Source organism: Polyodon spathula, chromosome 23 (assembly GCF_017654505.1).
Source record: "Polyodon spathula isolate WHYD16114869_AA chromosome 23, ASM1765450v1, whole genome shotgun sequence".
NCBI classification, from domain to species: Eukaryota; Metazoa; Chordata; class Actinopteri; order Acipenseriformes; family Polyodontidae; genus Polyodon; species Polyodon spathula.
This window is the reverse complement of record NC_054556.1, coordinates 2,372,258-2,387,334: the sequence shown is the minus strand read 5'-3', so window position 1 is coordinate 2,387,334 and position 15,077 is coordinate 2,372,258. Positions and strand designations below refer to the sequence as shown.

At 41.6% G+C, this 15,077-nt stretch overlaps 1 protein-coding gene across 1 annotated transcript in view; it reads left to right on the top strand.

Moving 5' to 3' along the window:
* LOC121298155 (voltage-dependent calcium channel subunit alpha-2/delta-2-like) overlaps positions 1-15,077 on the top strand; it is a 208,196-nt gene that overhangs the window by 41,926 nt on the left and 151,193 nt on the right. Inside the window, exon 3 of the mRNA XM_041225052.1 lies at positions 9,244-9,360. Coding sequence (XP_041080986.1) covers positions 9,244-9,360 — 117 coding nt within the window. The remainder of the gene's footprint in view (positions 1-9,243; positions 9,361-15,077) is intronic.

Genomic DNA, 15,077 nt, shown 5'->3' with positions numbered 1-15,077 from the left:
GATGACATGGTTTTAGGTTGACTTTTTGCATTGTTCTACTTTAAAATGTCCACGGCGTTGATTTTTCTAAAGATTCATAGTTATTTTTGTCAATGTTAAGTTGTATCATTGAAAAAATAACTCTTTTATTGATTATGTGAGAACAGGACAGAATACATATTTTGTACTAATATTTACACACTACCTCAGACTAGGCCCTAGGAGTCCTGTGAGGTTCCATCCAGAATGGACTGAAAGGGTTAAAACACTTTGCCTAGCAGTGATCTAAGATGACTGTTACCTGATCTATATCTCTGAGAATGCCATAACAGGCACTGCCAATGCTGATGCTAGGTGAAGTCATTCAACAACAAGCACTGATGTTATACGTTGGTTTCTTTTAAGTATGAACCACCTAATGACTGTGAGCAGTCTACATGCAACAGCTAACAGAGCCTCATTGGTTCTACAGTATAAGGAACGTTTAGCAGCAGCACAGAGATATATCCATAGATTAGCACAGAGGAGGCTTGAAACTCTCTACCCTGAAGGTGCAGGATGTGATAACAGCGTGAAAGACTCTGGGACAGAGCGACGCGGCATCAGTGTTAATATTGATATCCTCCTGCCACCCGTTGCAAACAAGTGGCTTTATAAACAGTGGAGTTGCTCAGTTTTAATGTTGATATTGTTTCAATTCCAACTCATGCTGTATTTTCCATTTAACACTAATGCAGGGAATTATTCAAATCAACAGGAGTAAATATTTAATAACAGAAGGGAGGCACATAGCAGGCATCGCAGTTTAGACAGTTACAACACAGAAAGAAGAGGGTGTGCCACATTTCTAGCTCGGCAAGGTGCTTCTGGTAAAGGAGGGGAATCAGTAAGAAATGCCACGTTTGTTCTATATGGTATTTCTTACACACATTAGGGACAGAGTGCTGTCTATGCGACACATATTAATATATCTTCAGTACAGTATATCACACTATTTCATATGTGAGGCACATATGCCCTTTCTGTATGGGAAGAGCCCTTCTACTTCGTCAATGTGAATGGCTTTGTAGCAAACATAAATCAAAACTGATGTTATGCGTGGTGTTCTTATGCTGTTATGTGTGGTTTGTTTTTCGGGAAAATATGCTAAAATAAGGGCTTTTTGTAGATCCAGCACATTACTATTTTAAGCTCCCTTTCCCAGTGCCCCGTGGGATATGCTTTCCCATGCTGTGAAATATAGCTCACATGTTTTTCTGGCTTATAATGATCATTGTGTTTTTCAGAGTCAGAATGTGATCTAAATGCATGCTCGGGTGGTAGCTGCAGTTTTAATGCAGAACTAGCACCTTGTGACTGCTATGATGTTCATTTGGTTTCTGTTCTTGATTTTTTTTTTTTCCCCTCTTGATTTTGTTTTCTGTTGTTTTTTAAGCTGTGGATTTGGAGTGCTGCTCATAATTGCCTGTGATTGATTTCCCTCTCATTCAGTTACTCTGCTCCGTGGCTATTTTTGGTAGCACTTGCTGGATCTGCTTCTAACTCATTTTGCTGCCATGCTGTAGTGATTTTTAACATGAAATGATTTCAGAGATCGTCTCTTTATTGGGTCTCTTGACTGTGAGATTGGCTGTTAATTGCATGAGTTGCTTTCGTGATCCTTACTGTCCGGGGTAAGTGTAAAAGGGCTGAAACGATTGGAAGGGTAAATAAAGGGAATTCATTTAACCCTAACTGCTGGCAGTAATGCATTTAATTCAATGTATACCAGGAAAGGGGCTTTACTTTTGTGAGCCAACATAATGAGCTCTTGAACGAGCATCAGCATCTCCAGAACTAATGTCACCAGCCAGCCCTGCGTACTGTATACTGTGATACATACCATGGTTTTCTTGTAGTTCCTTTTTCTCCCTCTATTGGCTTGTGTTGTGTTTGACCAGTGCCATCATTTTCACTGGATAACTTCAGTGTTTTATAAATCCTTTATAACCAGGTTGTTATCCCACCAGATACCCACTAGGGACACTCACAGTATTGCAACATAGGCTTAGGTTAATGTACCGTAATGCAATCTAAATCTGAAATAATTGTCGGTTCAAATGAAGGCTAATAGAGATAGTTGCAGTGGTTTTATTCTCAAGGGACAGATCCCCTTGTGCAAAAAACAGTATCCCAAATACTCCTAACTTTCCAAGCAGTATGAGGCAAGCATCTGTTCTGTTATGCATGCCGTATAATACCTTAATCAACATTAACTTGTCAAGACAGAGTTTGCATTCCCTAGCATCGTAAGTCCTTTTGAAGAAAATGATGCGTGATCTGCAGAGACCTCCTGGAGACGCGCTCAGAAAAGAAGTGACAGCTTACAACTGCATCTACGTTTCAAACGAGAAGAGCAACGATAACAGCAGTGTCAATACAGAGCTGCCATTGAATCTTTAGTGGAGATCCTGGCGAGCTGCTAATGTTATCGTTTACATTTGATGCGGTTTCTGAATCATAAAGCAGCCCTGGCCAATGCAGCCTGCAAAAAACTTCAAGGGCAAGCTAGCCAGATATCCATCCTTCCTGTTTACACTATCTCTAATATCAGACAAGCTCTTCCATCTATGTGTCATGCCTATCACTGTGCACTATGGTATGCTCTGTATCTAACTGCCTCTATTAAAGACATATGATAGAGACCTTTCTGATGACATACTACTGTATAGCTGATAAATGGGGCACACAGGACATCCTTGCAGTTATGCTGTGGTATACGTTTTATTTAAATAGTTGAATTGAAGTTTCTATTTCAGTGTTCAGAAATCATCAATGCATTTTGACTGTGCTGTTGATTTTACACTTGCAATGAATTCAGGTGTTGTGTAGATGTATTTCTCCTGAATATTTAAACTTAACCCCCTGTAGTGTTCTGTTTGAACTGGCATTCTGAATCGGTATCTATTTGCATGTTATTCGATAGTTAGTATAGCTTTAATTGAATGAATTGTTTTCAAAATCTCACAGGGGATAATTGTGCTGAAGGAGAGGAAGTATGGCTGTAAATAGAAACAAAACAGATAACAACTGGCACTACATCACAAAGTCAACTGTGGTGCGCAGGGCTAAAAACAATATCAAAATAAAGTGAAGGAAACCGTGCAACCCTAACCCTAACCCCCAAGCCTGCAACTCGCATATCAATAAAATACTTTACTGGTAATAAAAATAAAAAAAAACATGAAAAAACAATGCAGTCAATTAGACAATACAGGTAAAGAGTTAATTAGAGCTAAATACTCAGTCAATTGTTAAACAAAAAAACTGTTACATGATTGAGGATTATTAAACACACAGGAAAGAAAAATCACCGAACATCAAAAAATCATCTTTTGGACTAAAATCTTCAATAAAATCTGTAAACTTTGGCAGTTGTGAAGCGAGAGGACAGGCACAAAAGCGTGTACGCTCTGGTTTCCAAGCCAGCAAGCTTCTAATGAGAAATTTTTCGCGAGTCCGCGGTCAGAAGAGGAAGACAGTGATTCTTCAGCAGGCTGGGTGGTGCGATCCTGCAGCGGAGCCTCGCTAACGGGAGCACGTGGAAGTGATGAAGACGTGCGGGTCAATAAGGTGTGCAAGAGACAGGGTCTGGTGGGTTCACAGCTCCCTGCTCCAGCTCTGACTGACTGATTAAACACAAAACAAACCGAGGATATCAAATAATAAAACATGGTTTGTATCAAGCCCTACTCCCTTTATTCATCTTTTGTAATTTTTTTAAAAATTATTATTATTTATACTGTGCATGTAATCATGTGTTGGCGTTAGTCAAAGCTGATAGTTGTGAATGTTTCCAGCTGACCAAGCTGAGCTTCTGGTTCAAGAACCAATTCATATCTAGTGTCTGCCAACTTGCGATGAGTTTCTAAAATAAGCAGCTGAGTTATCCGATAGTAACCAGTAAGTAAGTGCACATTTCGTACTACAGATATTGCAGTGCAGAGACAAACTCACTCATTCTTACAGCATATACCCAACTGCTGCAACGTTATACAGTGTTTATATGTATGCAACACAAACGTTACCACACTGTGGTATAGGATAGGGAAAGCATTGTAAAGCATGGGCAAGTACTTCTTTTTAGGGGGTGGGGGAAATAGTAAACTATGGAAATGTTCATACAGGGCTTGAACCAGCGACAGTGCACACAAGAAGCAAGCGTCTCTGCCACTACACAAAAGAGACAGGATCCTCTGCAGGAGTGGTTACAGAGCTTTGAACCTTGTCTCAGTGTGAGGAGTCAGTATTCACTCTATGTAGCAAAAAAAGCTTGCAGATTTTCCATGCTAACCCTTGCATGGCTATAGACCAGTAGTGTCCATATACTGTATGTTTGCAGGTTTATTCCAGGGGTAGTCCTGCTGTTACTGATTATAAACCTACCGTATAGACAAACAGAAGACCTACAGCATATCAGTGACATTTCCTTTCAGTCAAGGCTGCCTCTGCTTTTGAGCAAACACTGCTAGTTAGTTGGTTCCGGATTTAAAACAAAAACAAAACAAAAAAAAACCTGTGCTTGAATCAGTTTGTATTAAAAGGTAGTTTCTTTTCATGTTTTATTTCAGGCCTAATTGTCTGTAGAATAATCATCAGATAAGACTCTGGGAGTAATTGTATATACAGGCTCTGTGATCCAAAGGGAGCTCACCTCATGTGCTGTTCTAAAGGTTATCTAGGTAATGGAAATCACTCCACAGGAATGACAGCACAGCTACACAAAGAGATGAGAGGCTAACCTTTAGACCCGCAGCACAGCAGGACAAGACCAGGGGAGGCAGATAATGGGACCAATTTTCTTTCTTTCTGCTGCAGTGCAACGTTTGCCTCCATTTTTCTTTCAAGAAGGTATAAATAAAAATGAAATGATGATATAAAACTATTGAGAAATGGTAATTTAACAGCTTCTGCAGTGCCCAAACCCACATTGTTTGTTGCTAGTTTTGTCAGGTTTATACAGATGCAAGCAAAACAGAGAGTCGGGTCCATTATCTGTGTTGAGTGATCGAAAATCTGAGGACCTGCAAAGCCACGCAACAAACATGCAAATTGTATTTTTATTTCATGAATGATGTAATGTAATGGGAATGTTGACTACTGCCCCTGGACCTCTATTGCCAATAATAATAATAATAATAATAATAATAATAATGATACCTTTGACAGTACTGCCTAAGGAAACAATTCTTCTTCTGTTAGTACCAGTATTATAGTGTTGATATAGTGTTTCAATATACATTTGATTCAAACAACATGTGGAAACAATGTTAATGCTGATACTGTTTATTGAGCCAACATGCTGTAAAGCTGAAATACAGACCAGGTGAAAGCAGATGATGGGACGCGTGTGGTCTTGAATGTCAGTCTAATAGAATGTACAACATGAGCTTCAAAGGAGTAGTTTTTTCTTACACTGAGTATCTGCAGCTCTTTGTATATTTTGATGTGTCGATGAAGAAGTCTGCATGTATTATAAAACCCTAGGCGCTCCTCTTAAATTTTGTATGGATTTGGAGTCGTGTTTGTATATGTTACCAGCCTAGCTCTTTGAAATAATCTCTGAAAGGTGGCTGTTTGTGCTGGAGCGAACCCAGTGCTGTGATTCACCGACAGAGATTGATAGAACCTTGCGCTCTCTCTCTGTCTGTACAGAGTATCTCTGTACCACAATCTCTATCTGCATCCCTGATGCAAACCCCGAATTCTCTGAGTTGCTGGAAGATCTGCTCAAACAGCTACTGTGGGAGTTTATCATAGCTGATGCTATGATTTCATAATTTTTTCAACCAGTTTTATCATGACCTGGTTTTGTTTTAATGACAGTGGAGTATAACTAAAGTTGTGCAGCTTTACTTTGAGTGATAATGTGGAGAAGGAGGTAAACTGAATTAATATCACCCCCCTTGCAGACTGAGCTCTGAAACTGAAGCTTGTTTAAAGTGGGCGACATTAAAATTGGTACTGTTGTACTACAGGTAATGATCAGGTGCCTGTAATTTAAACCAATTAGCGTCAAACTACACAGACGACTACAGCGTTCCGAGCGAGATCTGAGAACCTGGGGCTTTCACTCGTTGCTGTGTGTCGACCATTAGCGTGGCAGTGAGGTGTGAGATAATTATTGCTCTAATGTACTTTATTCACTTCACAGAGCTAATTTATGGTGGAATAAATGACACCCTGTGAGGAGCCTGATTGGCTTGTGAGTTCTTCCTGTGCTATAAATATTTTGCTTCTAAAACTGTTGGCCGTGTGTTCGCAAATGGCCCAGTGACTTTAATGATATTCTAAAACACATCAGATAGCCACTGAGCTTAGGCCATGATAGCGAGGTTTTCAGGAGCTGTCAGATTCCAACTGACCCCCCCCCAGAGGTGAAAGGCTTCAGTTTGTAATGTGCTCCAGTGTGCAGGCAGTGGTCCCCCATGCAGCTTGGAGAGAGTATATCACTGTCAGAATCAATAGAAGGGAGCTTCCTGGGGTCCTGCTGTATTGATATCTTATTAACAAGAGGCTCGTCTGATCAGACATCTTTAATGGTAAAGGCTGACTGTTTCCCCTGGCCGGGGTAAGTGCTCAGTCATGCCGTGCCATGGAACCGCGTTGGAATTGTGACAGGGCATCCCTCCCTGCTTTGCGTGGCAGATGGAGCTTTGCTTTACATCTCATTATAGGGCTCAGAAATGTAGAGCACATCATGGACTGGTTAAAAATGACCCTTGGACAGCTTTGCACAAAGAATGATGAAGTCTCAATGCCAACGGCAGGTTTTAATCTTTTGCTCCAGTGTTTAGTTGTTTTTTTTTTTTGGAGGAGGAAAATCAGTAACTAAAAAAATCAGAAACACTTTCAATAAAAAGCACAGGGCTTAGGATATATATACACATACATGTATGTATGTATGTATACTGAGTGTACAAAACATCAGGAACACCTTCCTAATATTGAGTTACACCCCCTTTTGCCCTCAGAACAGCTTCAATTCATCGGGGCATGGACTCTACAAGTTGTTGAAAGCGTTCCACAGGGATGCTGGCCCATGTTGACTCCAATGCTTCCCACAGTTGTGTCAAGTTGGCTGGTAGTGGATCTCTACTCCGAATAGCTTGTTCCATCTCATCCCACAAATGCTCAACTAGATTGAGATCTGGTGACTGGGCAGGCCACTGCAGTAAGCTGAATTCACTGTCATGTTCGTGGAACCATTCCTGGACAATCCTAGACTTGTGGCATGGGGCATTATCCTGCTGAAAAAATCCGTTAGCAGATGGATACACTGCTGCCATGAAGGGATGCACCTGATTGGCAATGATGTTCAAATATCCTGTGGCATTCAAACATTGCTTCACTTTTATCAAGGGGCCCAGTGTGTGCCATGAAAACACAACACACACATCACCACCACCAGCCTGCAATGTTGACATGCAGCATGATGAATGCATGTACTCATGTGGTTTTCTCCATACCCTAGTTCTCCCATCAGCGTGAAACAGCAGGAACCAGGATTCATCAGACCAGGCAATGTTTTTCCAATCCTCTAGTGTCCGGTGTTTTTGTTCCTTAGCCCACTGCAACCGCAGTTTCTTATGTTTTGCTGAAAGAAGTGGAACTCTGTTAGGTAGTCGGCTGCCATACCCCATTCTTGTCAAGGTACGACGAGTTGTGCATTCTTTTATGGGTCTTTCGGCACCAGTGTTGTACTGGACTGTCAGTTGACTAACTGTAGCCTGTCTGTAGCTCCACAAAATTCGTGTCAGCCTCCTTTGACCTCTTTCATCAATGAGCCGTTTTCGACCACTGGCCTGCCATTGGCTGGATGTCCTTTGGGTGGACCATCCTTGACACACACGAAAAACCGTTGAGCATGAAAAACCCAGCAGCGTTGCAGTTCTCGACACACTCAAACCTGCGTGCCTGACACCTACTACCATACCCCGTTCAAAGGCACTTAAATCTTTTGTCTTCCCCCACTTACCCTCTGAATGGCACACATACACAATCCATGTCTCAATTGTGTCAAGGCTTAAAAATCCTTCTTTAACCTGTCTCCCCTTCATCTACACTGATTGAAGTGGATTTAACAGGGTACAGCAATAAGGGATCATAGCTTTCACCTGGATTCACCTTGTCAGTCTATTTCATGGAAAGAGCAGGTGTTCCTAATGTTTTGTACACTCAGTGTTTATATTGTGGTCTTTTCAGTGTTTGTCATGTAAATATTTGACAGACATTCATGAAGCACATTAGTTCACTAGCCTGAACTAATCATAGCTATCTGACAAGAAAATCAAGTAAGGGCGAACAAAAAAAAAAACAACCTCTGATTCTCTGTTTACACATCTATAAAAAACAATTACAGAGAATGCATTGTGTACTCCAGCTCTTCAGAAAACCACACTGTCTGTCAGACAAGCAAAGATTAGAGCACCTGCAACACACGTTTATTCATGTGCGGCTGACGAGTACAGCCGAGTAACAAACAGATATGATTGTTCTTCATATGACTGCAGCAGCAAAAATCACGAGCCAAACAAAGCAAACCTCTCAAAGCATGTTCTTCCACTCTCTTCATTACATTCTGCTGCTGTCTTTAGGTTGTGTATGTGTTTCTTTCATATCATTACATTCACCTTTGACTCGGCAGATCTTTGTGGAGATGTGGGCTGCTTTATGCACTGTGCCTGACCCAGCCAGACCCTAACTATAAATCAAACACATGTTTTCAAGTGAAACGATTCAGTGTACAATCAGCTCAAAAGCTTGCTTGAAATTAACATGTCAACGCTGACAGAAAACTCCCAGCAGCTGGTAGTTTTCTGGAAGATTACCTGCTGTTCTTGCACTGGCATACAGAGTTAACTGGTTATTGCCCAGGTTCTTGGCTAAGACAGCCCAGAATTAAGCCAGGAGATTTTAAAGTTGCAGTGCTGGTTTAGCTATCAACATCAAGAGAAGGAAATAACTTAACTGCTGGCCTGTTTTTAGTGGTCACCAGTTAAGTTAGTTTCCCCTATCAGTATCTGTTATGTTAATCTACCAAGATTTCCATAGAAGTTACACTGGAATGTTTTCCTTAGCACTAAAACACACCTTTTTTTATACCGTTCCATCCATATAATAAAGAGGAAACATTTCCTGATCTTTCGCTCCAGTGCCAGCTTCCTAAATACCACTCCAATGACTCAAATGCCCAATAACGACTTGTTTCATTCTTTCCCACAGATTTACAACGAGAAAAGAAACCAGTTCGAGATCAAAAAGAACTCTCCCAAGGAGCTCGTGGAGAAGGTGGCCTTGGACATCGAGAAGCTGCTGGCAAAGAAGCGGAAGGCTCTGGAGGTAAGCCTGTTTGCGCACAATTACAAAAATGATCTTGAATGATCATATCTGATGTACTGCTTTTGCACTAAAGGTACACAGAAGTAGCAGCTAATCTGTAGCATTTTATTTGAAATATATCCATATCCTGACTCCACATAAGCTGAAGAATGAAAAGATTCTCAGCTGAAATGGTTCAGTAATAATGTTTCTAGATGATAGGTGCACACACTAGGGTTGAAATCCTAGGTTATCATGTCTTTGTGCAGGGCTCAGCAGTCACTGAGCTGATTCACATGTTTTATATATATCACAGTTTCCTCTCGAGGACCGGGTGCTCTCCAGCAGTCCAATTACATTATGGCTGTTGCCAGGTTTATTATTTAGTTCACAGGGAGATCGATTTAATCATTAGATGTGAACAAACTGGATTTCTAAAGAAACATCATTCAAACAATATTTGGTCTGTTTACTTGTTTAACAAGCCTGGTAATAACTTTCCTAAGACTTTGAGGGAGGTAATTGGGTTTCCTTGGTTTTTAAACTGCGAGGAGACAAGACTGTGCATACCCTGACCCAACCACGAGCCCTAACCTTAATCCCCTAACCCTAAACTGGGCCCTAACCCAAGCCTACACATAAACATAGCCCTATCTCTAGCTCTAACACCAGCTCTACCTCAAACCCAATTTTAAAAACAGATGGCGTACAGAATACTGCTGTGTCTTAAGTATAGTCTTTCTTAAGCTGAATGATCCAGGGCTTATAAATGGTGATGCTGGAGTGTGCATAGTGTTTGACAAAACCCCCATTTAACCCTGATGTAAGAAAAATACTTCAAAGGCTTTGTCAGAACACCAGCGATTTTATAGATTACTGAGTCATCAACCTTGTAAAATTTCCAAGTGAACTGTAACCCACTGCGTTTCACACTGCAGCCCAGCACTCTAACCACTGAGCTACTCAAACCCACTGCCTTCCACCCTGCAGCCCAGCACTGTAACCACTGAGCTACTCAAACCCACAGCGTTCACCACTGCAGCCCAGCACTCTAACCACTGAGCTACTCAAACCCACTGCCTTCTGCACTGCAGCCCAGCACTGTAACCACTGAGCTACTCAAACCCACTGCCTTCCACCCTGCAGCCCAGCACTGTAACCACTGAGCTACTCAAACCCACTGTGCTCACCACTGCAGCCCAGCATGCTAACCACTGAACTACTCAAACCCACTGCCTTCCACACTGCAGCCCAGCACTCTAACCACTGAGCTACTCAAACCCATTGCCTTCCACACTGCAGCCCAGCACTCTAACCACTGAGATACTCAAACCCACTGTGTTCACCACTGCAGCCCAGCACTCTAACCACTGAGCTACTCAAACCCACTGCCTTCCACACTGCAGCCCTGCACTCTAACCACTGAGATACTCAAACCCACTGTGTTCACCACTGCAGCCCAGCACTCTAACCACTGAGCTACTCAAACCCACAGCGTTCACCACTGCAGCCCAGCACTTTAACCACTGAACTACTCAAACCCACTGTGTTCACCACTGCAGCCCAGCACTCTAACCACTGAGCTACTCAAACCCACTGCGTTCACCACTGCAGCCCAGCACTCTAACCACTGAGCTACTCAAACCCACTGCCTTCCACACTGCAGCCCAGCACTCTAACCACTGAGCTACTCACACTGCCTTCCACACTGCAGCCCAGCACTCTAACCACTGAGCTACTCAAACCCACTGTGTTCACCACTGCAGCCCAGCACTCTAACCACTGAGCTACTCAAACCCACTGTGTTCACCACTGCAGCCCAGCACGTTCTCCCATGAGCTGCTGAAACACATTACCATGGCCTTGCAGTAACTGCACTCCTAGCCACTGAGATACACTGCACTCTGAAGGTCTGATGGCTGCTAGTGGGGTGCCGTATTAATTGTCTCCCAAGGATAACCATTCTTGCATACAACTCTGGTGAGTTATGACGTCCTCCATGTTCACGGTATCCCACTGGCAGCCATTAGACATCCTCTGTTTCCCTCATTCCTTATTTACATAGTGCTTTAGTAGCAAGTCATTTGTAGATCCCACTCTTATTTGTTTTCCGCTGATTGTCACAGCAAAATGTAATGTTTCAGTGAATGTGGCAGACACTGAAGTTTGCAGCATATCGGCAGTCGCTCTAACCTTATTGCTCACCACTATTATTCAATTCGAATTATTACCGAGGAATTAAAGACAGAGTAGTGATCTTTTAAGTTATACAAAAGAGTCAAGTGGCCCTGCTTTATAAACTCTTGTATACTTGCTGAATACCGGTAGTTCCTTGTTTGCTTGTATGGGATTTTATTTTGCTTCTTTTGCTGCTAGTTTCTTATGTGGAAATGGTGTTTTCAGTGCTTTTATAGAACCCTACCAGTACAGCTGTATTCATACAGATTATTTTGTATTGGGATGAATTGTGGCGCCCATGAACATCATCCTGCATTAAGATGCGGTGATGGCCTGTTAACATGACAGGCTGTGTGCTCCAGCGGTTAGAGAAACGGGCTTGGAACCAGGAGGTCCCCGGTTCAAATCCCCGCTCAGCCACTGATATGTGTTGTGACCGTGAGCAAGTCACTTAACCTAAATTAACCTTGTGCTCCGTCTTTCAGGTGAGACGTTGTTGTAAGTGACTCTGCAGCTGATGCATAGTTCACACTTCCTAGTCTTGGATAAAGGCATCTGCTAAATAAACTAATAATAATAATAATAATAACATGCTTATGACCAGCAATTGCAATGGTGCATGTGGACACTGGAGCTTATTTCATTCAGGCTTCCAATAGCCAGCAGACAAAACCACCACCAAAATACCACTGCTGCCTATAGTCATATACTGTAGTATACTATAAGTTATTCCATAGTGTTTCAATCAGTGACCTTGAACACAGATGTTTCATATGCATGTTTCATATACCTTGTTTCATATGCTGTTGCTGACCCAACCAGTATTGTTTTCACATAGACATATGCAGAATCCGGGGTTTCCTTCTTTCTCAATTGTCCAATCACCCAATGACTCCTCAAGCTCAGCATGCAAGATGTGTGGACAGCAGACTTTTGTTAGAACAGTTAGTGGGGTTTTTCAGCAGGGCACGTTTAAGGCTCACATTTAGTCTGTTATATTATTAGAATGCATCAAAAAGAGCCCTGCAGCAATCCACTCGGACTAGAACAATTAGCGAGGGAAATGAAATTCATACATTTAATATGAGGGAAAAGGGCAAGCTGCTGAGCCTGTGCTTTATCACAAAAGCAAGATTGTAATCAGCAGCTGCCAAATCAGAAAGACCCTGTTGTGCTCCAGATAGTTCTGCCTTGGCTTTTAGTATTGTGTCTGTAAATTGGCAAGCTTTTAAAGCAATGCGATGGTTAATTTTGCTGCTCAGTGTTCACTTCAGCTCTGTTGGGAACAAGTCTTAAAATGGTATTCAAATATTAAAAGGCTGAAAAATGGATTTTAAATTGCTAGCGTTTTAAGCAAAGCTCGACCTCGAAATCCAGACAGATAAATGTACACAGTTCGCTTTATGCCAAAGCCTTAAGCCTTCAATTCAAGTTTCATTAATTTGCTTTGTCAATTGGGAGGAATTGCCAGGGCTATCAAAAACTGTAACTCTTCAGGTGAGTTTGAGTATCTAGCTGGCAAGGGTGTTTTCCAAATGCATGGGCAGTGTGTGTCTGCCACAGTGATAATGTAATGCAAATGTACACAACTACACTGGAGAACCTGGGTTTATTTAGTGTTCAGGAGAAACCTGGATGCATACAATGTAATACATACAATATAATACATAATTGATTGAATTTGCTGTCATATACACTCCTAAGCTTGTTCGTGTATGATACACTGTAAGCTCATGCATATGGTAACATGCAAATTCAGTAACACTAAAAGATGGATTTGACCCTTGTGCAGGAAACTTGCATGTAGACTGTTCAATAAACATTTGCATCATGTTCTCAGGACTGCATGCATACTGCATATGCGTTTTCAGACTTCATGCTTACTCCTCTCGTCAATACACCATCATTAAGTTCATAACCACACTGGGATCCTTCACTGCACCTTTGAGACAATGAACCACTGATGATGCCTGTATCTTTGATACTATTGCTGGGAAATACTGCAAGACTGAAAAATACATTGACTTAACCTCAGATCTTGGTGACTGACCAGTGCCACTTTAAAATCAGTCATTTCTTTTGAGCAATCACGGTACATTAAGATCTCTGCAATGTAAGTGTTTAAGTGCATATTTGATATTGGCCTAATGGAAGAATCCTGTAGGGATTTATAAGAGTCACATGGTCAAATGTGGCAGCTTTTCTTTTAAAACCCTAGTTTATACTGTATATTAATATATACAGCAGAGCACACCACCCTTACAGTAAGGTATTCTCAATGGCTCAGTAATCCTATACATCCTATTTCCTGTACTGGAAATATTTAGCATTCATGCGAGGAATGAGCAAACAGAGATACCTGTGGAGATCAGTGAGTGAATTTGTATTAGATTGACCTGATGCACAGACATCAGTGTCAGTAAGGATTTTAATTTGCCATCAGACAGCAAGAAGGAGGCTCCCAGCAGGGGGCGCTGTCAGTCTCTGTGTCCTGCCTTGTTTGGACAGATCTGAGGATGAGATAACTCTGCTCGCTCGCTATCTGCTGTAAAAGCTGCTGTTTCTTGCCCTGGGGTAGTTTGCTGTGCAGAGCGATTCCAACTCTTCAGAAAAAGGCAACCTAGATCTGTGCTGACAAAGTTTGGGAGCCTTCCGCCTGAATATTAACTGGTAATTAGATAGCAACGGCTCCAAAATAGCACTTCTGACAGATAGACTAATCATTTTTAATGTGAGCTGAGGTTTAGAACATGGGAACATCACGAATGATGAAAAGGCCCTTCCCTTGCAGGCACACCATTCTGTCCCGAGCAATATCGAATGACCTTGAATGACGTCAGATTTAAAATTCCTTAGAAAGGGTTAAATCGACAAGCCAGTCGGAATACCAGATGCCGTAGATGCACTGCCCACGACCTTTCTGTCTGTTCTGGACACCATCCTGCTTTTTGTTTCTGGTAAGGCAACGTCAAGAAGCAAGGCAACGTCAAGAAGCCAGGTCACGTGATACATGTATGTGACCTAATTGGATCTCACTGTGCTGTGTTCTACAAAGCAATTTTATCGTCAGTAAGAATGGTCTGAAGTTGCTTGAGCATCGCTTTGTGTAACAGTGCCACCTGGTAAAAGAGAAAAAAGGCACGCACCCATAAAATAAGAGAAGACTTGAACATCATTAATATGAATTACAGAACAATCCAACAAACTTTTATAACTTGAGGAAAAGTATAGCTTAGTTTGATTAGCAGTGCAAAAGTGGAGCAATACAGCATATATTAAACAATTAAAACGTCACCCACTGAACAGATAGCCTTGACGGTTAATTGAGATGAGGTGCTGTAAAATAAAATTGCATCTCGTTTAGGGAGATAACTGTCCTTTTTGCTGGTTATAGCTCAAGCAATAAATTGAAACTGAATTATGCACATTTTAATTTTAATCCTTAGTCCTCATTTAGAGGTCAAACCTGCTGAAATCAACACTTTAGAAGGATGCCGTGGTAAATTTGCATGATAGTTTAGCTGTATAGAGTCCCATGTTTCTTCTGCTCTTTTTAATGT